This window comes from Aspergillus puulaauensis, chromosome 8 (assembly GCF_016861865.1).
Source record: "Aspergillus puulaauensis MK2 DNA, chromosome 8, nearly complete sequence".
Lineage (NCBI taxonomy): Eukaryota > Fungi > Ascomycota > Eurotiomycetes > Eurotiales > Aspergillaceae > Aspergillus > Aspergillus puulaauensis.
In genome coordinates this window covers 1,185,759-1,208,271 of record NC_054864.1, presented here as the reverse complement: position 1 = coordinate 1,208,271, position 22,513 = coordinate 1,185,759, and the positions used below count along the sequence as shown (strand labels likewise).

The window sequence follows — 22,513 nt, the reverse complement described above, 5'->3', positions numbered from 1 at the left end:
CTCTTAGGTTGGTCTATTTTAGTTGTAGTATAACTAAGGAAAAGAGGGCAACATGATACCTGTAACTTAACATGATAGTGACAAGACAGTATTAGGGCGCTAAGCCTGAAGAGGTAGGGCTAGCCTGATCGAGTAACTCACAGGTCCGCCTTACAAGGCGAATGAATAATAATTCATGCCAAAACAACTGAAACAGCTGAATTATTGATATCAAGATTATGCCCTGTAGGAATAGACTGGACAAGAGTCTATCGAGAATCTAGAAAGTATATATTCCTGAGTCAACTGTCAATGTCGATGATTGAGTAGCCCTGAAGATACCGGTTCTGGAACGGAGCCTCCGTGGCATATCATCAGGACACGTAGTGTGTACAGTTTCACTTTCGTCCTTGCAATTCCGAGTCCTTCGTTCAGGAGAACGGGATCAGGAGAGGGATGCTCAAGCTTACGAGGCAGGCAGCCCAAGTGGGTCAGACTGGCCTGCAGTGGGCTTCAAGTCTCGCACCGGCGTCGCGGCCTCGTCACAGCGCCAATTAGGCGGCTTGGCGCTTGGCTGCGACTTATCTTTATCTTCGTTTTCTCCCCTGCTGGTTCGAGAGTGATTTCGCCATATCTGCCAATATGGCGTTCACCATGCTCTGGCTGCTGGCGCTGTTTATGGGCCTGACGGTTCAGGCCAAGCCGGAGAACGACGACGATCTTTACTCGTTTATCACTGTGAGTTCATTTTCATTTTCATTGTTTTCTTTAATTGTTGAATTGTTTTCTTTCGCGTTGATTGTTTCTTTACTTGTTTTCGCGTTCTGATTGTTTAGCTGCCCGGCATCAGAGCAGTCAAATACAACGTCGAGTACCACGGCGATGGCCGCGACCGCGTCAGTCCTGGCCATATCTTCGTCGCGCCCTATGGCCAGCTCACCCCAGAGCCCCCGACCAAGCAGTACATGCCCGACCAGGTGGGCCCGTGTATCTACGACGAGAATGGAGTCCTCGTCTGGGCCGGCGCGGCCATGTTCGACAACCGCAACACGTTCGACTTCCGAGCGGTGCACAGTATAAGCGACGGTCCGCATCTCTCGTTTGTCGTCGGCCTCGAGTTCGACGGGTCGGATGATGGGTTCGGCGTCGTGCTCAACAACAAATTCGAGGTCGCCCATAAAATCCCCATGCGGTCTGACCTGGGCGCGTTCGATATCCACGAGTTCAACATCCTGGACGATGGCAAGACGGCCCTGTCGATTAACTACCGGTCGCATACCAAGGTGCTGGAGGAGTTCGGGCGGCCGGGCGAGGCATCGTATGTGTTGTCTGGAGGATTCGCGCAGATCGACCTGCCCACTGGCGAGATCACCCACGTCTGGGACTCGTTCGACCAGATCAGCCTCTCTGAATCCGTACACGTTGGGTCAGACACGCCAGCGTCGCCTCCCCCGGGCTGGGACTACATGCACCCCAACTCCATCGACGTGAACGAGGCTGGCGACTACCTCATGTCCATGCGCTTCACCAACACAATCTACCTGATCTCGCCAGACGGGCACATCATTTGGCGTCTCGGCGGCCCGCACTCCGACTTCAAGCAGGACTTCACCTTCTCCAAACAGCACGACGCCAAATTCATCCACTCCAACGGCACCCACCACACCATCTCGCTCCTCAACAACGCCTCCGACGAAGAATCCAACGACGAGCCGGTCTCCTCCTGCCTCTTCGTCGACGTCAACTCCATCGCCATGACCGCCACCGTCGTCCGCCGCTACGACCGCCCCGACGGCGCCCTCACCCGCCTCCGCGGCAACGCCCAGCTCCTCCCAAACAACAACCTCCTCGCCGGCTGGTCCTCCGCGGGCTACTTCACCGAATCCTCCCCAGAGGGCGACCTCCTCTTCAGCGGCGCCTTCGCCTCAGACCGCTACTCCACCTACCGCGCCTACAAATTCGACTTCACCGGCCGCCCCGCGAACCCACCCGACCTGCTCTCCTTCGTCTGGGGCACAGACCCGGACCCCGTCACATCCGACCTCACGACCACAATCTACGTCTCCTGGAACGGGGCCACCGATGTGGCTGGCTGGAACTTTTACGCGCGCGGCGCGTACGATTCAGAGCGTGTTTTTATCGGCAATACCACCAAGACGGACTTTGAGACGATGTACATCGCCCGCGGGTATCTGAGCTGGATCTCGGCGGAGGCGTATGATGCTGAGGGGAATGTGCTCAGTGAGTCACTGATTCACCAGACTGCACTGCCGGAGCATTGGGAGAGTGCTGGGTTTAGCGGTGCGAGTCTTGGAAGGCTTTTACCGGATGATCCGGAGACTCTGTACTCCCACGGCAGCAGCAGCGGCGGCAGTGATAGTGATAGTGAGGCAGAGGCGGATAATGCCGGAGTCACGGATCCGCATATGGCTGGTCTTGCGGCGCTGGTGCGCGATCTCCAGGGCACGGTGCAGCTTATCCTCTTCTTGATGGTGCTGCTTGCGCTGGGGTTGCTTGCTGCGGCTGTTGGTGGGGTGTATGCGTTCTTTCGACGCGGGAAGGGGAGGTATGCGCGTGTTCCTGGGAAGGAGGAAGAGGAGGAGGTGCCGCTGGGTCGCATGTGATGATTCTCTAAACTAGTGTTTTCTATTTGCTTCTTGTACTACTAATTATAGAGATTTTGAATGACATGATGAAAATTATATTTATACACTATATAGTCTACGAAGAAGCTTGGCATGGGCTCGTATATCTTTCCCTTTTCCTTTGGTGGACCCATATTATTCCTTGGCAGGGTCTATCCTTATAAGCCACTGTCTATCTAAATTTGCAACTAGTTAACTATAGACTAGACTGGATATATTATAAAAGTCAGTTATATATATACCTCCCCGAGCTTGAACTTTTAAAATATATCAACGATATAGCATGTTGTCTTATCCTTGTACGACTCAGGGAGTTCTGGTATAATAGACTCCAGTTAGGGCTAAAGTGTCGATTCCACGAATTTCTTCACATTCATATAGATTTTTCTTTTCGGATCGCTCATACATCTGCCCTCACAGTTGCAGCAAACATATTGCATGCTGAAGAATATCAACACATGTTAAAGTTGTAGGTAGGTAGTCAGGTGCAAGAAACATCTACGTACGCGACAGACTCCGATGGAATTCCAGATATCTCACGGGTCGGTCGTGGCTGGGTCTGTACCTGTCTTTTAGCGATATACCACGAGGGCAGGAACAGAATAGCATCCATCTTGACAAGCAAGGGAGGTAGAATGGTCAGACTTTGTGTAACAGCTCAGCGTGTTGAATAAAGAGACAATGTACCCATGGATTCCCCGATGCCATACACTGACGGTACGTGGTCAGACCGAGCCACTACATCCTGTAGTGTCAGGCATCTTCTTGTATGTTTCTCGAATAGGACAGCCGTGATGAGCATACACCTCCCATGTCCCTATCCCATATTCCTGCGGACATTTCTTCTTCCACCGTTTCCCACGGATCAGATTGTCCGGCCGGTAATTCGAATTGGCTTGCATGCGGCGAATAGCTGATGCATGGACTCTCGCATCCTTGGGGACATCGCGTCTCTCCCCAAGAGGCACAGGCCATCGAACGGGCCTCCACGATCCATCCTCCTGCAAGCCCATCCTGCGAAGGGGGAGATACTCGACGATCTTCCAAGTGAGAACAGTGGACCACGCGACACCCTGACCGTACCGGAGGAAGTCATGTATACGGCTGGTGGTAGCTGCTCGCCATAGAGCGGACCTGAACTGTGATCTTTCAGTCGTCTCTTGTTGATCGCCCGTTGCTTTCTCAGCGCCTGGAAGATAAGTATCCTCTGAATCGTCGAAGCAGTGGAATAGCTTTCTTTTCTCAGGGTCGAATTTCAGCCCTGCGCGCTGCGCTTCGTTCACCATCCATACCAAGGGCACATGGCTCAGCCCGAAGCATTCATCGTCGTCGTCTAATTTGACTCCACCCCCAATATCAGCGTGGGATCCAGCGAACCACACCTCCTCGATGTCCTGGTCATAGCTCGTGTCTTCAGAACAGCCACCGGCGTCGTACGAAGCCCTCGGCGACCCCGTAAGCGTCCTATCACCAGAATCCACAGTCTGCCGACGAGAAGGCCGATAGAACGCCTCACCACTGTAATGCCCCTGCTGAAGCTGTCCATCCCCCTGCATTCGAGCACGCCTCTTCCTCTCCTTCTCGCTAATATTCGGATTCGAGTCCGACAAGAGATCCTCCCGAAACTTCGCCCGATGTTCGTCAATCGCAACGGCATGCCGAATAACCCTTGCCGACGTCTTCGCCGTATAAGGAAACAGAAATTTATTGCGATTCACCTCAAACCGCGGAATACTGTTAACCGTATCGAACAAGCCCAGGAAGCGTACCTGCGATACAGGACGGCAGAATGTCTCCCGCAGTGCTTTCATATACTCATACAGTCTGTCCTTCTCGGCTTGTTCGGTGTCGATGCTGTTACTCTGTTTCGCCCACTGGCTGTATATATTCCACACGTAGCCTACTTTCCCCTCATTCCCTGCCTCTAAGAGTCCAATATGGTCTAGCATCTCGGCGACCATGCGCGCGACATACGCCCCGCGGCTGAAACCGAAGATGTAGATACAGTCCCCGGGACAGTAAAAGCGCATGAGGTATCGATACCCATCCATGACGTGTTCATCGAATGTAGTCCCCACAGCTGCATCTTTCGTGTTGAGAAACCACCGTTTAAGCCGGTTCTTGTGCGCTTCGTAGCTCTGCCATATTGAGGTCGTGTAGGTTCCGATGCCGGGCTGGTAGTAGTGGAATTGGGATGGTTTGTTGCGGTCGAGCATCTGGCTTGTTAGCCACGGCAACTGTCCTTAGAAGGAGAAGGTAGTGGAAGTTACGGACTCTGTATATTTTAATCACATTGCTATCTGTATCGTCGCCGCGGAATTTGTATCCTGTGCCGTCGAAGCACAGGACGAACTCTTTGTTGGTGGAAGCAGGTCGGTCCATGATCAGCCCTTTACTATTGGATTTACGTGATGAAGGGAATGAGGGGCAGCCGAGATGGCCGCGATCAATGCTCTTTTAAAGCTCCAAGTGAGGATCCATGGTTGAGGCGCCATGTGGCGAAGTTGTCCGCTGATTCCGGACAGAATTAATAGCACTGTTCGCTACCCGTCGTAGTTTGTAATAATTAATAAAGTACTTCAATGTGTTCGTATCTGCCAGAGACAGCCTGCTGGTTTATTCCTGTAATGTATTCATTGGGTGGGCTGGCGGATCTCGACGTCACGACTCGACCATTTAGGGCTGCATATCCAGTCTAGATCAATATGGCCTGCGCTGGATTGCCACTGACAGCTCCCCTGCAGCGATCTGCGACAGATGACAGCAAGAAGGCTTTATGGACCTGCAGGCCTCCAGTAAATTTCCCAACTGCCAGTATCGGACAACCTCCGAGCCGCTTCGACATCGCTTTGATGTCTTTTGGTATCTCCGCGGTTATATGCCAGAGCAATACCCTCGGCGAAGCTGGCAGGCTGTCACGTCCCCCGCGTTTCCCCCGCAAATCGCCACAGATCGGCATACTACACAGGATGGGAGTCCGGGAGAAAGACAAGACATGACAAGCATTGCCGTGACTAAATAAGCCTTGGTTGGCACCTGGGCATTGTCCCATCCCATCCATTTCTCCCATTATCCTACCCATTATCCTATTGCCGCCATGTCCAGCGATATCATTGCCGGCGGGTCAGGGGAGACCCTCAACCGCATGAAAACCTCAGAGAGCGTCTTCCTCCCCATATCGCGCGAAACCTTTGAGAAGCTGTATCTCAGCCCGAAGCCGCCGTCCGTCGAGGGCAGTCTGCGCAAGAAACTCGGAAATCCCACGCCGATCTGTCTAATGGGATTCTTGCTCGCTGCAACACCGAATTCGTGTGTTTTGATGGGGTGGAGGGGGGCTGGGGGGAATGGGGGGGCTATCTTGTATGTCTTTCCATTGACTTTCATGGCTATGGTTAATTCGGTATAGACCAGTGTATATCTTCTTTGGCGGCGTTGTGCAGCTGATTGGAGGGATCGGGGAGTGGGTTATTGGGAATACATTCTCCTGCGCTCTGTTCTTTACATACGGTATGCGCTCTCAATATCTCTCATGTGTATAACTGACACCTGCAGGGACATTCTGGCTCGTCCAGGGCGCAACCCTGATGCCCTTCTTCGCAACAGGAACGAATTACTCTCCCACCGGCAATTCCCTCGAGGGCCAACAAACCGCCTCTTATGCTGCTACAACAGGTGCCCCCCCCCCTCCCCCTTTCCCTGATTCTAAAATTATCTGAACTAACAAACATTGTATTCTAGCATTCTACTACGTCTTCCTCGCCCTCCTCACCTTCTTCTACCTGATCTGTTCCATCCGGACAAATCTATGCCTATTCGCCGCCCTCTTCCTCCTGGTTATTACATTCAGTCTGACCGCAGGCTCATTCTTCCAACTTGCCAATGGCGCAGAGGAGCTAGGGCATCGGTTACAGGTGGTTAGTCGTTTACCCTATAACCCTTGTAGAAGAGAGGAGCATGGACGAGGTCTAATGTATGGTTTCGCTACAGGCCGCCGGCGCATTCAACTTCGCACTGTGCATACCCATCTGGCATATCTTCCTCACGCAGATCCTGGAAGCCGTGGACTTTCCGGTCCGCGTTCCGGTGGGTGATTTGAGCTCGGTTGTTCCGGGACGGAGTCAGAGGATTAGGGCTAAGGCGAGGGAGGTGAATGGTGAATGACCCTCCTAACCTGGGACTACACTGGGTTTGAACTAGGGGTGAATGGTGATGGCTGAGGTGGATCTGAAGGGATGTATCTGAATGGATTTATACTGCTGCTCATATTCTCATTACTCATTACTTTAAAGCGTTCTTTCTAAGCATCAACTCCCCTCACACGCACATAAACCCCCCGATCATGAGACATGGTCAAGCTGGACTGAATCGCCGGCTTCACCTGCTCATCCGTATTCACAACCTCATCAAACCGCTGCAACAGCCTGACCAGCGTAAAGCTCGCCTCCGTAAGTGCATACTGCTGCCCGAGACAAATCCTCGGCCCGCCATTGAACGGGAGATACTCCCACCCGCGCCGCCCATTCTCCTCCCAGCGCTCCGGCCGGAACTCCTCCGCGTCGGCGCCCCAGATGTCCTTGCGCCGGTGCATCGCGAACACGCTGTATGTGACGACTTGGCCTTTGCGGACGTAGACGGGGGAGCGCCCGTTGAGGCCGCCACCGGTGGGGAGGGAGGTGTCTTTGACTGCGACGCGGAAGTTTAGGGGGACGGGGGGCATGAGGCGGAGGGCTATCTTGTCAGTATACTTTTCAAATGCAGTATAGAAGGGAAAAGGGAGACATACTCTCATTCAACACATATCGCAAATACGGGATATTCTTCAACTTAGCATGCGTAATCTCTCCACCAGGAGTCGTTACATCCCCAAACTCATCCACAATAGCCTGGCGCAACCGCTTCCACACAGCCTGATTCCGCGACAGATAGAAGAAACACGAGCTCAGCAAACTCGCCGTCGTATCGCGGCCCGCAAGCAGGATATTCAGCATCTGGTCGCGCAGGAGCTTGGGGTCATCAGACTCCGCCGCAAGGGCTTCCGCGAAGATATACCGATCCCCGGGCTTCTTCTCGGGGTTTCGTTTCTTCGACTCCAGAGCTAGCTGCACGTAGTGGTCCACGACTTCGTGGACACGCTTGCTCGAGTCCCTGAACTCCTGCGGGTTAATCATCCAGTAGAAATTCGCAGCGCGGGATCGCGACGCAAGCCATTCCTGCGCTGTGTTGAAGGCCTGCGCGAAGCCGTTGGCGTTTCCAACAGACGATTTCCCTAGGAGGCTGTTGGTTGCTTCGTCAGAAGAACCCATCGACCCGACAGACTCGCCGAAGAGGAAGTGCGTGGCCGAGTCGATGGTCAGCAGGAAGAACAGCGGCTGGATATCGAAGCTGGAGCCGTCTTTCGGAATCAACTCGACCAACCGGGTAATGTGCCCATCCATGAGATCAAGATCCGCGACCTGGTCTCTCGCGAACTGGGGGCGCAGCATGCCGCGCGAGTGCGTCCATCCAGCACCATCGAGCGTGAAGATCCCATCCCCGAGTAAAGGGTAGAACTCGCGGTGTCGAGTCCCGAGGCAGAAGTCGTTGAACTGCGTCGCGAGAACGGCTTTGATGTTCTCCGGTTCGATCGTCGAGACGATCTTGCGGCCTAGCACGTTTTGCCCGAAGGTGTAGCCGTTGTTGGCGTACTGGCCGGCGATGTATTCGACCCAGCGCTTCTCGCGGACGGCTTGCGCGAGTCGGTAGAAGGGTCTGATGCCGAAGATGTCGGTTGGGCCTTGGGTGATGGGTGCGCAGTTGAGCCGTTTGGCGTTGCGGCGGTGGTGGATTATGTTCTGGATGTAGTTTGCGACGAGGATTGTTAGGAATAAGGCGCCTGCTAGCACCAGGACGGGAGACACCATGTTCAATATGATCTGGCTGTGTGGTTCTGGCTGTGTGGTTCTGGCTGTCTGATTCTGGGTTGGTGGAGGCTATTAAGCTCTTATATGTTGGACCTGGTGCCTTTCACATGGGACGTCCAAACAGTCCCAGGTCCCAACAGACAGTGGCCAATAAAGTAGTCGACTGGCAAATTGGTCCAGTGTGTCATAACCGAGGAAGTGGTCCAGATCGCAAGAATATCAAAATGCGGTTTAGGGCTGTGGAGAATGCGCGGAGGCGATCCACCGTTATGATGAAATTATACACATACAATCAGACAACTTCTGATTTAATCAGTTATGCCTCCCCACAGCTCGTCAGGAACCGGGGATTACTGCCCCCGCGCAAATCATGGCGTTGTTGCATCTCTATCCTAATTGAGAGACGCTTGCGAGTGACAGCGACTCGGCCAAATCCATCCGAGCAAATCCATCCGAGCCAGACAGCGTTGAGATTTGCAAGGCTCCATACCAGCGTGGCCCAACAGAATGCTTGCTTATATATAAAGTTTGGATCATTGCCTGCCAGGATTAAACAGGGCCAGTACATCCCCGTACGCACCCCCGCTCGAGATATTGTACAACAATGCGCGATGGCTACCCACACAACCCTTTGGTATACCAACTGTGTCGCTATTATTGCACAAATCAAGATAATCAAAGACATGTGCTTGGAAGAGCCCAGGAACTGAGCCTTTCAGACGCATTACGAAGCTGCAATTATTCTAGAGTGTACCGAAAATGGACCAAATAGCAGAATAGGGCTTGCATTCTGGCTCTATTTGTGGACAACTCTCTACAAAATCAATGTAAAAAGAGTACATGGATTCTCATTAAACGCAGCTATAGAAGGCCTATTCATCTATTCTCACACTAGGAATAAGCGAGGTTTCCTTGTATGACACTATAGTGAAAACTTTGTGTACTGTACAAACGTGAATGTCGACCTTGCCACTTCCACCTTGATATGAGAGGTGGCGAGCTATCCCTTCAACGCGATCGTTAATGCCGATACTATTGTACTATCACCATTCACATAACTGGAACAATAGTAAGTCTGAGTATATTACTACTCTGACCTAGGTACAGGCAACACCAGTGTTTCATCCTATCCAAGATGCAGCCCTTTACTAGGTCTTCCACTGATACGAGTCACGCGTAGTTGTTACTGCTGCTCCGAGATCGCAGCTCCCCAATGCATATTCCTCTGCTTTCTCCTCCGCCTGTCTCACACCCCTACCTAGTCTTGTAATATAAAGCTTTGCAAATAATGGGCTTTCTATAGCATAGAACGGGGTTGTGATTTCCGGGATTTAGGGTGGCAGGCCTCGGGATTGACATCTTTCGCCACTGCCATGCATCGGACATCATAGTCTCTTACCCAAGGCATTCATTTCGCAAATAGCCGTCACATGGGTTCCCCTACTCACTACTGGCGTCCTAGAGAGATAGAGATGTCTATTAGGGCCTGGACTGTTATTATTCACGCCGCGTATGAGAGAAACTTCAATATCTGCCCCCTCCAGAACATGATTGCCCACAGCCAAGCTACCAGGTGAGTCTGGAGACTGCCGTTATTAGAATACAATAATTATAGCTCCAGACCATGTGGCATCCTCGTCGACCTAGGCCGTGGCGATGCCTTCACCACGGGCAAAGTCACAACGCCAACACCGCGAATGCACTGTTTATATAGTGAATGAATTCACTACATTCAAGTACACAGCTAGACTATCTGGATTCTAGCCTCGTGATGTACTACAGATAGGTCTTGGCCATGGATATAAATATGAGTAGATGCGCTTCGTACTGAGTTGAATCCTATCTTACTTTGACTCAACCATCTAACTTACTATTATACCATCTTATCCTCCCCTCAACCTCTCACGACTCTTCGTCAAGATGCACTTCAGCATTATTACCCTCTCAACCGCTCTCCTCGCCACCATGGCGTCTGCCGTAAGCTCCCCACAGCCTACTATCATATGCCTACTATCAGCCATCCATGCTAACAGCCCTCCCTACCTAGCACACTGTCGACTGCGGCGGCAAAGCCCTTTCAGCCCCCATATTCGGCCTCCGCGACTCCCTCCACGTCCTCCGCAAGGTCGTGGACGGAAAATCTGACAGAGATTACGAGCAGAGGCGGTACCTCGAGCCGAACCTCTGCGAAGAGGTTTCGTGCCTCGAGGGGACGCAGATTCGTTGGTGTAATGAGGTAAGATGACACTGCCTACACCCTATTCTATTTTCATGCTGTATGGATATGGAAAGTTGGGTTGGGTCTAACATGGTTTGTGCTGGCATAGGACCCCGACTACGGGCGCACCATGGATCTGGTCCATATTGTTGAAGGCGCCTCGGTGCTTTTCGCCGAGTGTCAGGAGGTGTACAAGGGGGAGTGGGTGGCGGGTGGTGTGCTCTACCACCCTGACAAGTGGACTGTGATTGTGCAGCAGGAGGATGAGTGTGAGCCGTAGTACAACTAGTTCTTTGGCTTGATGTTACGTTCGTGGTGGAGTGTGAGAGGTGCAGAATGTAATGGATTAGCCATGTCTAAGGTTCTACTTGATATCGTACGCTTTATGGAATGAAATAATTCCGCTATTTAATACCTGCATCAGTAAATATTGTTTTTTGACTCCATAAATCGGCACACCACCTGTACCCCCTTGACCAGTATGCAATTACAAAGACAGTATAACCCTCACTCATCCATACCAGGATGCGTCCTATTCCACTCCACAAACCCAACACTCTCATTCAGTGCCAAAGCAGGATCAAGCACAAAGTCTTTTGAAACCCCCTGTATAGCCTTCCCACTCCAACAGTGCTCACGGAAACACTCCTCACAGACCTTTGGTCTCTCAATACCCATACGGAGCAAGCTGCGATCAATAGCCGCACAGCCCAGACACTCCGTCCAGGTGTCACTCAGCGTCCCATTTCCCTGTGTAAGAAGATTGAAGCTATTCTCAAGGACCCCGTCAAATTCGGCATTGGACATATTCGCGTTCGACCAGGTGAAGTTGCTGTACCAGCTGTATGGGGAATTGGCGAAATAAGCCACAATCGGGGAGGTCGCGTCGCGGGTTGTTGTTAGGTTCGTGTCGCACCCGAAGAGGACTGGCTTGAGCGTGTAGTTTAGGGCCAGCATTTCCGTTACTGGTGGGATCTCCGGGAATGGAAGACCCTTTTCTTTGGCGATGTTGTATGTATCCCAGATATTGGTGCCGTTGTTCCAACGGTACGGGGCATCATCGCCATCGTCGTCCCAGGCCATGCTAGACAGAGTTAGCATTGCACAGATAGCAAGAGACGAGACGATATGACCTACATAAAATCAACCCTACGCTCTGGCTGGATCAAAGGCGTGAACGGATCCGACTGTCCAGCCTCTGAACTGTCCGCAAACGTGATATTCTCTTTGCCGCCATTGAAAGGATTCGGGATTGACGGGTTAGCGATCTGGGCGAGGGTTAGGTTGAAATACTCTGCGAATGCCGCATTGATGGTTTCCAAGGACTCTTTCCCTAACAGTTCATCTCGTTTCGAGAATTGGCCCAGGGTGCCGTTTGAGATGCCTCCTAGCCACCAGAAGTTGTATGCGGCGGCCACGGAGGCCATGACGAATCTGTCTGATATTAGTATTTATACGGATGATAATATTGTCATATACTGTTACGTACCCCGCATCGTCCAGATTCTCAACACACTTCTCAGCAGTATTATTTCCATCAGGGACAGTACCAACGTACTTGGTAGGCACAAATCCAAACTCCCAAGAGCCAAACTCAAACGGATTCCATTCATACTGCCAAATCAGCTTTATCCAGTGACTTCTAGAAAGAAAGCAGTAACTCACCCACGGAGAAAAGTACTCAGGCACATAAAGACCCTCAACAGACTCCGAAGTCTTGTTCACACTGCTCGTAGAGAGAATCGGCATTGGACCCGCAAAGCTCCTGAATCCAGGAAGTTCGGCAATCGAGGACCAGGTACGATTGACACCAGGGACAAACTCGTAGGCAAATCCTCGACCCATTAGATCTGCAGTCGAGATGTTGAACCCCGCCGCGAACTTCTCGGCAATCGTCTCGAAATATGAGCTGGTGGGCGCAGCGAACTCGCTGAAGTCTGTCGCTGTGAAGCGGTTGATATCGACGTGCCATTCCTTGATATTCTCATGGATGGGAATATAGTCACTCAACGCAGTGGATGTAGTTGACCACGATCCACCGGACAGTCCGGCGAGGTAGGTTAGGCTTTGGAAGAGACCGCCTACCTTGGCCTCCTTGGACCCTGGGGTTCTCTCATCAATTGCTTGAAGCCCGCCAATGCCAGTGAATGCTGAGCGCCAGCCGCCGCCGCTCGTTGCCCATGCTATCACTGGTACATTGTAATCAGGATTCCGGTGGATCCTTGCCGCATAATCATCTAGGTCGAAGCCGGCGAGATTCAGCCGTTCCAGGTAGGAAGTGATTGAATCGGCAACGACTGCTTTACGACCGTGGACCCATTCGGTCTCTGCTGGGGAGATCTGGTGGGGTTGTCGGACGAGCTGGATATTGTCGGGGCAGTCGACGTAGCGCGGTGCATAGCTTTCGGGGCTGGAGGGAGCACTACCAGCAGCTGTGACAGCTCCCAAGAGAACTATCTTTATTAGCCCACCGTGCTTCCGGGTTGAAGGTCTTCACATGTACCTGAAAGTGCAATGGGAGAAATCATTGTGAATTGTCTTCAGCTTATCTTCCTAGATGGATAACCTGAATTGAAGAGAATCGGCAGGTATTTATATCTCACTCCGAGCTCCATGGTGTTTAGTATCTCGTCAGCCCCCGACAAGGCTGGGCAAATTAATAGCCAAACAAGCTGAAATAATTGGACAACCGTGCTAAGCTTCATCGCAAAAGTTTAAATATCGAGCCTGTTCCTGTATTCGGAATGCTGCGAGTCAACTAGCCGCATACCAGAAAAGGCAATAGGCTAGCCTGAAATGGTAACAGGTTCGTTAGGGCTCCGCAGCTGGCAGGTGGATATGGATATAGATGACTCAACGCACGCCCCGTTTGTTTCCGTAGGCCCGGAATATGTATGGATTGTCCCCGAATTTCTGACCTTAAGACTCGCTTTCTTACCCGAAACTCCGGCTGCCTTTCCTTGGTACCAATCTTAGCTTGACCGGATCTCCAGTTGAGCCTTCTACCGTTCTACCTTTTATGCTGTGAAGTAAATACACACTACTAGTAGAGAATCAGTTTATTTGCGGCATCATTGCAAGGCTCCTTGCTTTCCAAGGTATACATAATGTAACTGTTTAGTCGGCGTCCCAAAGGGGTTTAGCTTCTTCGGCGTCCGGAAAGAGCTTAGCTCCTAGATAGACTTGAGGTTTTTGATGGGAAGGGATAAGAGATAAATGCAGGCTTCCCAGGTAGAGGTGGTCTAGCTCAAGTTCATAGCATCGCAATGGAGTTAAATAACTGCAATGGCTTAGCGCCTACATCGCCATTAGCGAACAACGAGATCAGCTGTTCGAACACGTCCTTGAATGAAATGGAACAAGATTGCAGTTTGCCTTTTCCAGACGGTGGCTGGCGCGCATGGGGCGTTGTTTTTGGTTCCTGGTGTGCAATGGTGCCCTCGTTTGGGCTTATGAATACAATTGGTGTGTTTGAAGCTTGGCTAGCAGGTCATCAGTTAAAAGACTATTCGAAAGCTTCCATTGGCTGGATATTTAGTCTATATATATTTTTCCTGTATTTTGGAAGCATACAAGTTGGCAAGTGTCTCCGCATAGATACCATCAGACTCTGTGTCCAAGCTAACATCTAGAAGGGCCTATTTTTGATGCGCATGGACTAAGGCCTTTGCTGATTCCTGGGTGTGTCGGACTTGTCGGATCATTGATGGTCTTCAGCGTGGCACAAGGTGCGTTGATCCCCAGGATCGAGCTTGCTTCATCAAATCTAATAATTCCAATTCAATTAGAATATTACCAATTCATGCTGGGGTTCAGCGTCCTTGGCGGCATCTCTTCGTCCATGGTTTTCACCCCGAGCATAGGTTGCATAGCTCATTGGTTTCTCCGGCGTCGCGCTTTGGCTACGGGAGTAGCAGCGACTGCCGGAGGAATTGGGGGCATTATATTTCCTGTTTTGATCTCCAATCTCGCTGGGAGTCTAGGCTTCTCTTGGGCCATTCGAATTGTTGGATTTATAAGTGTTGTATTCTGTGGTCTTTCCGTGATGCTTTTGAGAACCAGGGCACCCTGTTTGAATCAGGTACAGAAAGGGAAGGTTGATATCAGATCTTTGAGAGAACTGCGCTTCTCCTTACTGACGGCCGCCATCGTTTTAATCGATTTCGCTTTACTGATTCCATTGACCTATTTGCCGTCCTATGCTCAATCTCGTGGCCTGGATGATTCTCTTGCATACAACCTATCGTCCATTTTGAATGCGGCGTCTATCTTTGGGCGAGTTGTCCCTGGATATTTTGCTGACCGATTTGGCTGTTATAATGTGATTATCATCACAACATTCGCCTGTTCAGTCATTACTTTCGCCCTCTGGCTTCCATCTCACTCCAATCAGGCAGTTATATTGGCGTACGCCGTGCTTTTCGGATTTTGGAGCGGCTCTGCAATCAGTCTCTCCCCCGTCTGTGTTGCGCAAATCTCCAAGACTGAAGAATTCGGAAAGCGTTATGGTACAGCCTATTTTCTGGTCAGTTTAGGCACACTGGTTGCCATTCCAATTGCAGGCGAACTCTTAAAAGTCCAGACACACATAGAAGGGCTGGACAATTATTATGGTTTGATAATTCTTTGCGGATTGGTTTATTCTTGTGCATGTCTCTTTTTTATCTTATCTAGAGGCGTGAGCATTGGCTGGGGATTTGAAGTTTTCTAGTAATTAATACAGCTTGGCGGTTCTTCCCAGAAGTTATGAAAAGGCAATAACTACGGTGAGTCTTCGAATATATGGCATCTGTTACTAGGATCCCGTCCTAGGCATACGCAGGTGGTATTTGTAACAGGGCCACACCAGGTAGTGACCAGCTCTTCTGATAGTCGAGGTTATAATCATCGTGTGAAACTCATCCTATAGGAAAGCAATAATATTATTCACGTACTAAAGCTCCCACTAGCTCTGCCCCAGGTATTCTTCCTCTGCCCCAGGCGTCTTAGCCCCAGAGTGTGCTTTTTCCTGTCCGTGTCCTTCTCCAGGCGTCTTCTTTATTATATTCCCTTCTTGTCCATATTAGCTAATATTAAGGGGAAAATACTACCCCAGATCCTTCTATACTAACTCTCTAAAGAGAATTAGAGAAATGGTAGCTCCCTGTTAAATTACTAATAGTGATAGAATTCTCAGGAATATCAAAGTAGATATATCCTTTAATCCTGAAAATATTAACTAACCAGACTTCATATTTAGTACCTTGCCGCGTCGATACCGTAAATGGTGAACCACGATTCTGAGTCCGTCCTCGACCCAGAACCCCAGGCGAATCTTTAAAAACAGCTTCAGACCTAACCCTTAAAACCACGGTAAGAACGCCTACTACCTAAACGGCTGTCTATTCCTATTAAGAGCTCCATTGAAATATGCGGTATTATCTGGATTTATATAGCTTCTCAACTTAGTATGAATATATAATCTAATATTTTATTAATATAACTAGTTCCTTGGTGATTTTCTTTGTATAAATCTATTAGAAGCATTTATAATTGATACTACAGCTAAACAACTACCAGAGTAGTTCCCCTGTGTGGTGAACCTTAGTACTCAGTTTAGCCTTGTTATGTAAAACAAACTGCATCACAATAGGCCATCCTCATGGGTTAAACCTGTCCCTCTGACTGATGGTAGGTCCATTGGTGAGACGAACTCAGGCAGCGCATGCCCATCTCGAAGCACTCAACGCAAACATCAAAATCAAAGCAAGTTTCGCAGCTGTGGTAAGGGTCATCAGTGAGGATATCTCGCGTGCACACATCACAGATCTTCTTAATATCTGGTTCGGCCAAAGGAAGGGTAGATGTTTCCACACTGAAATCAATATCATCGGACTTTATTCCATTGTCCCGGGCCCAGTCACGCAGAATTTCCATGATTTTGGTTTCTCCGACTTTCGAAGCCCACCAAAGCAAGGTCCTCCCGAATCCGTCTTTACGGTTGACAGGGTCCTCGGTAAGCATGATCAACTGTTTGACAACATCTACACGGCCATTTCTGACCGCCACAGATAGGGGCATCGAACCGTAGCTATCCGTATGGTTTGGATTGGCATTGTGCGAAAGGAGGGTGTCAACCATACTGAGATGGCCACGGGAAGCAGCAGTAAAGAGTGGTGTTCGATTGGCTCGATCCAGGGCGTCAACGTTCACGAGTGATGATCGGAGGAGTATCTCAGCCGACTTGATTCGGCCAGCGTACGCGGCGAAATGCAATGCAGTTTCCCCTGTCTCACTGGCATCTGCGGGATTTGCACCGTTTTGCTGAAGTAGTTCCATAATCTGAGGATCACCATTCCATGACGCATACATGACTGGTGTACGACCGAAAGAATCCTTTACAGTACTGTCCGCACCCCAATAAAGCAACAGCTTGGCCATGTCAGAATTGTTTGCGAGCAAGGCGGCCACCAGGGGAGTAGTTCCAGTGCTATCTGGTGTGTCAACATTTGCACCATAGTCGAGAAGCAAATTGGCCACCTCAGTATGGCCGCGGCTGGCGGCGGCATTAATGGGTGTCCATCCATTATTTGTTGCAATGTTGACGTCTGCCCCGTGCTGAAGAAGGATCTTAACGACTTCAATACGGCCATGTTCAGCAGCTGCAATAATCGGTCTCCAACCATCATAACATGCAGTGTTGATATCCGCACCATACTGAAGAAGTGCCCTAACTACTTCAGTATGGCCCATGTAGGCTGCTGAGTAAATTGGTGTCCATCCGCCTCTATGAGAGATGTTTACGATATTATTTGGACTCTGGCCATGGTTTGTGTCGATATTAACTTCTGCATCAAACTCAATAAGTAGCTTGACTACCTCCGTGTGGCCATAGTACGAGGCGAGATTTAAAGGTGTTTGGCCGTCCATATCTGCCAGTGACGGGTCAGCCCCTTGTTCGAGTAGAGCTGTGACAATTTCCAAATCCCCTTCTGTACTGGCTGCTACGAGAGGTGTCTCTCCATAATAGCCTCTGGAATCCACGTCACACTTCACCTCACGGATCAAATACTTTACGGTCTTTTCGAGCCCAAGCCGAGCAGCATAGCACAACGGGCTGGCAGTTTCCGCTCCGCGTGGTGTAGGCTGGCTCTGCTCCCTGTAGAAGTTCAGGTCAAACCAAGTCTTCCACGGAGTCCAGTTCGGGTTAAGCGGATTAAACAATCTGTTGATGCAATTCACCAATTCAGAGTCGCTAATATCTCGTAGCATAGCCTTTTGGTACCAGGACCCTGCTGCATATGCTCGGAAAGCGCCTAAAACACCCTCAGCCTCCAGGGTAACGGTCCCGGGCCAAGCTTCTTTACAGTTCACAAAGCGAAGGCATTTTCTCGCGAGCACCATACTCTCGATGGCGTCAGTTGACTGGGTAAGCGACGCATTGAGCTGCAGAACCCTACGCTGAGTGGGAATATTGCGGAGCAAGTACTCCTTCACTGAGAAATGTGTCAAGTGTAATGTCTTGTACCTTGGATCTCCGTTGCCCTGAGGGTCTCTTAATTCCAATAGGGATCCACAGAGCTCTGTTATCTCGGTGCTGACGTAGTCCTCATCGATGCTATCTGGTACATCATCAAGCTGCAGTTCTTCACTATCATCACCGACAACTAGCGCCCCAGATATCTCGCTCACTGTCAGTGGCCGTACACTAAAACTTGTCCAGTGCAGGATAGAGAAAGCACGAGCTCTATCTGCGTCAGGTAGATTCATTATCTTCTTCCAGTTCCGTTCGTAGAAATGTTCAATCCCAGGTGGCGTGGAACTAATGGCTTCCTGGAGTTGCCTTTCACTCTTGCCGCTGCGCAGAGTCTCTTTCTGCAATCTGACCCATAGAAACTGTCCATTGCAGCCTTTAGCGAGCCGCTGCGTAATGCCATCTTTGATTGAACCTGGCTTCTTGGACAGCTTTTCGTTGACAACGCTTCGAGAGTACGCTACCACATCATCTCGGACATCATCGGGGGTGATCTGATGCTCATATACATCATCGTCAGGACCGCCGTCCAACAAGCCATATCGTATTTCAGGTTCGTTGCGGCTCATGATCAAAAGGCGGGTAGATGTGCCTGTGGTTGCCTGACGCAATGATTCAAGAAATTTAGGGATAGAGTCGTCCGCGCTTCCTGGCCAGGATCCTTTCGCGAAGTCGCATTCATCCAGTCCATCCAGTACAAGCGTGCATCCGGGAACTGTCGAGACGATCTCCTGGAGAAGGATGAAAATGTCCCCGCGCGTTGCACTCTGTGCTTCCGTTGTTTCCCATTTCCCACGGACTATTGCGAATACCCTTTGGCGAGACAAGAGCTGGAATAGCCAGAATCGTACCGCCACGAAGGGGTCTCGGGTCTCGGAATCGCAAAGAAAGTATGCCACTGGCGTATCCAGACTGACAATCAGATGTTGAATGACTTTGGCGCACAATATGGATTTCCCAAAGCCAGCAGGGCCATTTATCCACAGATACTTGGCTGACCCCGAGGGGAAGTCGCTTGAGGACCACTCCCGGAACCAGGGACGGTCTAAGACCCATTCACAGGACCCTTGGACGCTCCTGTTGACATATACCTCATAAATCTCGCTCTGGCGGTGGTCACCTAACAGCCATGCCCGTATATCGCGTCTTCTCTCGACTTTGTCATCCGTCAATAAAGGAATGATCTAAGGTAAAGGATGCTTACCTTCTTTTTCCTGTTCTATTCCGGCTAGCACTTGCTTTATATCGAGCAGCCAAGGCGCCTGATCCGTCAAAACGTCTGTATATCAGAAGTCAGTTTCGGGTGTCAAATAGATAACAGGATTCGCACGGCTCAATCCACTTCCTCGCTCTACTGGTACCATGTTATGTAGGCCATCTACCATGGATGAAAATTGAGCAACCTGCGCGATCCATTTTTCCTTATTCCGTAACGCCCAATTGAGCCTCTGTCTTCTCAGCCCACGCGGTGCACCTGTGTGATCATGCTTTCCAGACGCAGTTGTTGGACCGACATTACTTTCAAGGCCACAAGTATCCTTAATAGACAACAGAACATCCTTGACATTCGACAAAATCAGGGGATCGTCGAGTAGTTCGTGATGCTGGTCCGATAGGCCATCGAGTTGAATGCCAACTACCTCGCCCCATCGTTCCAGGCGGATTTTCTGTGTCTCGAATTGTGCCGTCAGAGAACGCAGGTCAGCACCAAAGCCCTTCCACGAGTCGTACTTGTTTACTACTTCCAGGCACGTGTTGAAGAGCCCAGCCAAGCCAAGGAGACCAACTGCCAGGCCGGCCGGCTCCATGCTGTGCGGTAATTATACCAGAGGGATGATGAACACAAAAACTGGAGTGAGGGGGAGTTGGGCGGTTAGCGACTGCCTGTCAGCCCCCAGCCTCACGAGGGGATGTCACGTGCAGTAGCCCAGCAGGATTGCATTCGTGCATAAATAGCCTGTTCATTCTTTAAAGTCCTGGAAGGTATTTAGAGAGTATGGCCAGGGAGGATGGTTGGGATGGGGCGGACGCAATTAGGAGGAATAGAAGTCCTTGGCTCCTTCCACAACAAGTCCACCATATTGCATTCCTAATTGAAAATATGTATAACTGTTGAATATCTTTACTTTATTTACCTTCTGAGTTTGTCTCCATTCTACCGTACCACAAGCTAACTGTGCATGGTCCCCGATCTCGTATTGAGTCACTGCTCAGCCACACCGTATCTCCAGCCTCTACTTATAAATATCTCCTAGTTGTCTCTGATCATATTCACTGTGGATATACCATTTTCTCTATTTTACAATCAAATCACAATGTCTACCACAGATACCCCTTCCAAAAACAAACACCCCTACCACCAAATCCGCGCCCTCCACACCCCCACCACAATAACAATCTACCAGGCATACCCACCCTCCATCGCCCATCCCGCCCTCACCACGCAATCATTCACCAAAGTCCCACAATTCAGCCGGTCCCGAATGACATGGATAAAACCCTCCTTCCTCTGGATGGCCTACCGCTCGGGGTACGCAAGTAAAGCGGGACAGGAGCGGGTTCTAGCGATTGAAATCACGAGGGAAGGGTTCGAGTGGGCGTTGCGGCATGCTTGTCTTTCGCATGCGTCGAAGGGTGCGTCGGAGGAGGGAGTTAGGGCTTGGGCGGAGAAGATGTGGAACAGTCCGGTTAGGGTTCAGTGGGATCCGGAGCGGGATTTGTGGGGGAGGCCGTTGGGGTGGCGCAGTTTGCAGGTTGGATTGAAGGGGGAGGCGGTTGGACGGTATATTGGGCAGTGGATTGTGGGAATAACAGATGTTACGGACCTTATGCATGATGTTAAGGGGAGAGTTGATCGGGGGGATATCGAAGGGGCGAGGGCACTGCTGCCGATAGAGGATGTTTATGCGCTGCCGGAGGATATTGGAAGGGATATATATTCCTGATTGTACAGCTCCACCACGCTCTCCATGATAAATATTAACTAGATCTTGTAATAATCTCCTCCAGCAGGGCCCTTTCACCACTGTGATTCACCAACTCGCGAAACGCCCCTCCCTCAATCTCCAGCAAGTCCCTGGGCTCCCCAAACTCAACAACCCGCCCATCCCCCATAACCAGCACCCGGTCAAAGTCCGCAACGGTACCCAGTCGATGCGCAATAACCAGCAACGAGCTCGCCTGCCGCCCAAACTCCGCCCGGATCGCCTGTTGAATCAGCCCATCCGTCTCCATATCCACCTCGGACGTCGCCTCGTCCAGAACCAGCACCTTGGGCCGCTGCAGGATCGCCCGGGCCAGGCAGAATGAAGTGGTCGAGGATTGGACTGCGGGAGACGCTTTCGAACCTCTTGACTTCGCGGGCGGCGGCAAGGTATAAAACTGCGAGTCGGGGAGACGCGAGGAGGAGGATTGCTGGGAGGCCTAGGATGGCGGGCGAGACTGAGGTGCTTGCGACTAGTACGCCGCATATTTGGAGGGTTGATGAGATGAGCTCGGAGATGTGGGTTCCTAGCACGTAGTCTACTGTGTAGACGTCTGATGTGAAGCGATTCAAGACGCGGCCCAGGGGAACGGTGTCGACCAGCGAAGGGGCGCGGCGAGGACGGCCGACAAGGGCGCCTTGAAGAGGGATTGTGATGAGCGCATGGCAGCCGTTCGGAAGAAGAGGACCTGGAGAGTCTCCATTGTAGCTGTGGTCAGCGAGATGCCAATGTACACACCGATGTACTTGAACAGGTCGTCTGGGGCGTCTAGCTCCTCGAGTTTCTGGACTGCGAGGCTGGCAGTTGCAACAGCATAATTGGCGTATTGAGAAGGGTTGGCTTGTGAGCCTGTCCAGATATGGAGCCACCATGACTTTATCGAACTAACAGGGAGCACGCTTAATCTGTGGAACGACACGACAACAGACGGGGCCCTCACCCGCTTAAAGAGAGATCTCTGGGACGCAGGTGCCATTGCGAATCTTCTCTTCTTTGCAGCGACCATCTCTTCCATGCTTTACGCAGCGCTCTCCAGCAGCCAGCACCGCGACGACACCCTCCTCTCCTCTCTAGTGTGGCCACCAATGCTGAACATCTGCTACCTCATCATTCCATCTAGTTGGATTCCTCTAGCTTGTACCCTTGTCCCTCCCTTGTGGTCGAATAAAATGACGAGGACAATGAAACCAGGCGAAATGGATTCGTTTGCTATGTTTTCTCTAACACAGTCTGATATTCGGAGCCAGATACGCCCGCCGCGCCGCCACTTGGGG

At 50.9% G+C, this 22,513-nt stretch overlaps 9 protein-coding genes across 9 annotated transcripts; 4 read left to right on the top strand and 5 right to left on the bottom strand.

Annotated features, from left to right (window-relative positions):
* Positions 1-621: 621 nt before the first annotated feature.
* APUU_80471A (uncharacterized protein) lies at positions 622-2,603 on the top strand (the record flags this gene model as incomplete). Its single annotated transcript, XM_041696754.1, has 2 exons — positions 622-717; positions 816-2,603. The coding sequence occupies 2 exons, from the start codon at positions 622-624 to the stop codon at positions 2,601-2,603; spliced, it is 1,884 nt and encodes a 627-aa protein (XP_041562354.1).
* A 746-nt stretch (positions 2,604-3,349) lies between these two features.
* On the bottom strand, positions 3,350-5,006 carry APUU_80470S (T6SS phospholipase effector Tle1-like catalytic domain-containing protein; the record flags this gene model as incomplete). Its single annotated transcript, XM_041696753.1, has 2 exons — positions 3,350-4,840; positions 4,899-5,006. The coding sequence occupies 2 exons, from the start codon at positions 5,004-5,006 to the stop codon at positions 3,350-3,352; spliced, it is 1,599 nt and encodes a 532-aa protein (XP_041562353.1).
* Positions 5,007-5,721: 715 nt separating this feature from the next.
* Positions 5,722-6,785, top strand: APUU_80469A (uncharacterized protein; the record flags this gene model as incomplete). The annotated part of the gene is made up of 5 exons (XM_041696752.1): positions 5,722-5,984; positions 6,031-6,131; positions 6,177-6,296; positions 6,363-6,538; positions 6,612-6,785. The coding sequence occupies 5 exons, from the start codon at positions 5,722-5,724 to the stop codon at positions 6,783-6,785; spliced, it is 834 nt and encodes a 277-aa protein (XP_041562352.1).
* Positions 6,786-6,921: 136 nt separating this feature from the next.
* On the bottom strand, positions 6,922-8,524 carry ALK2_1 (cytochrome P450; the record flags this gene model as incomplete). The annotated part of the gene is made up of 2 exons (XM_041696751.1): positions 6,922-7,352; positions 7,408-8,524. 2 exons carry the CDS (start codon positions 8,522-8,524, stop codon positions 6,922-6,924), a joined length of 1,548 nt encoding a protein of 515 aa, XP_041562351.1.
* Positions 8,525-10,444: 1,920 nt separating this feature from the next.
* On the top strand, positions 10,445-11,022 carry APUU_80467A (uncharacterized protein; the record flags this gene model as incomplete). Its single annotated transcript, XM_041696750.1, has 3 exons — positions 10,445-10,501; positions 10,572-10,760; positions 10,852-11,022. The coding sequence occupies 3 exons, from the start codon at positions 10,445-10,447 to the stop codon at positions 11,020-11,022; spliced, it is 417 nt and encodes a 138-aa protein (XP_041562350.1).
* Positions 11,023-11,249: 227 nt separating this feature from the next.
* Positions 11,250-13,270, bottom strand: APUU_80466S (uncharacterized protein; the record flags this gene model as incomplete). Its single annotated transcript, XM_041696749.1, has 5 exons — positions 11,250-11,826; positions 11,880-12,176; positions 12,232-12,356; positions 12,408-13,195; positions 13,246-13,270. 5 exons carry the CDS (start codon positions 13,268-13,270, stop codon positions 11,250-11,252), a joined length of 1,812 nt encoding a protein of 603 aa, XP_041562349.1.
* A 3,118-nt stretch (positions 13,271-16,388) lies between these two features.
* On the bottom strand, positions 16,389-20,063 carry APUU_80465S (uncharacterized protein; the record flags this gene model as incomplete). Its single annotated transcript, XM_041696748.1, has 3 exons — positions 16,389-19,411; positions 19,460-19,534; positions 19,586-20,063. 3 exons carry the CDS (start codon positions 20,061-20,063, stop codon positions 16,389-16,391), a joined length of 3,576 nt encoding a protein of 1,191 aa, XP_041562348.1.
* A 507-nt stretch (positions 20,064-20,570) lies between these two features.
* Positions 20,571-21,200, top strand: APUU_80464A (DUF4291 domain-containing protein; the record flags this gene model as incomplete). The annotated part of the gene is made up of 1 exon (XM_041696747.1): positions 20,571-21,200. The coding sequence occupies one exon, from the start codon at positions 20,571-20,573 to the stop codon at positions 21,198-21,200; it is 630 nt and encodes a 209-aa protein (XP_041562347.1).
* A 182-nt stretch (positions 21,201-21,382) lies between these two features.
* On the bottom strand, positions 21,383-22,254 carry APUU_80463S (uncharacterized protein; the record flags this gene model as incomplete). The annotated part of the gene is made up of 2 exons (XM_041696746.1): positions 21,383-21,927; positions 21,978-22,254. The coding sequence occupies 2 exons, from the start codon at positions 22,252-22,254 to the stop codon at positions 21,383-21,385; spliced, it is 822 nt and encodes a 273-aa protein (XP_041562346.1).
* Positions 22,255-22,513: the final 259 nt, after the last annotated feature.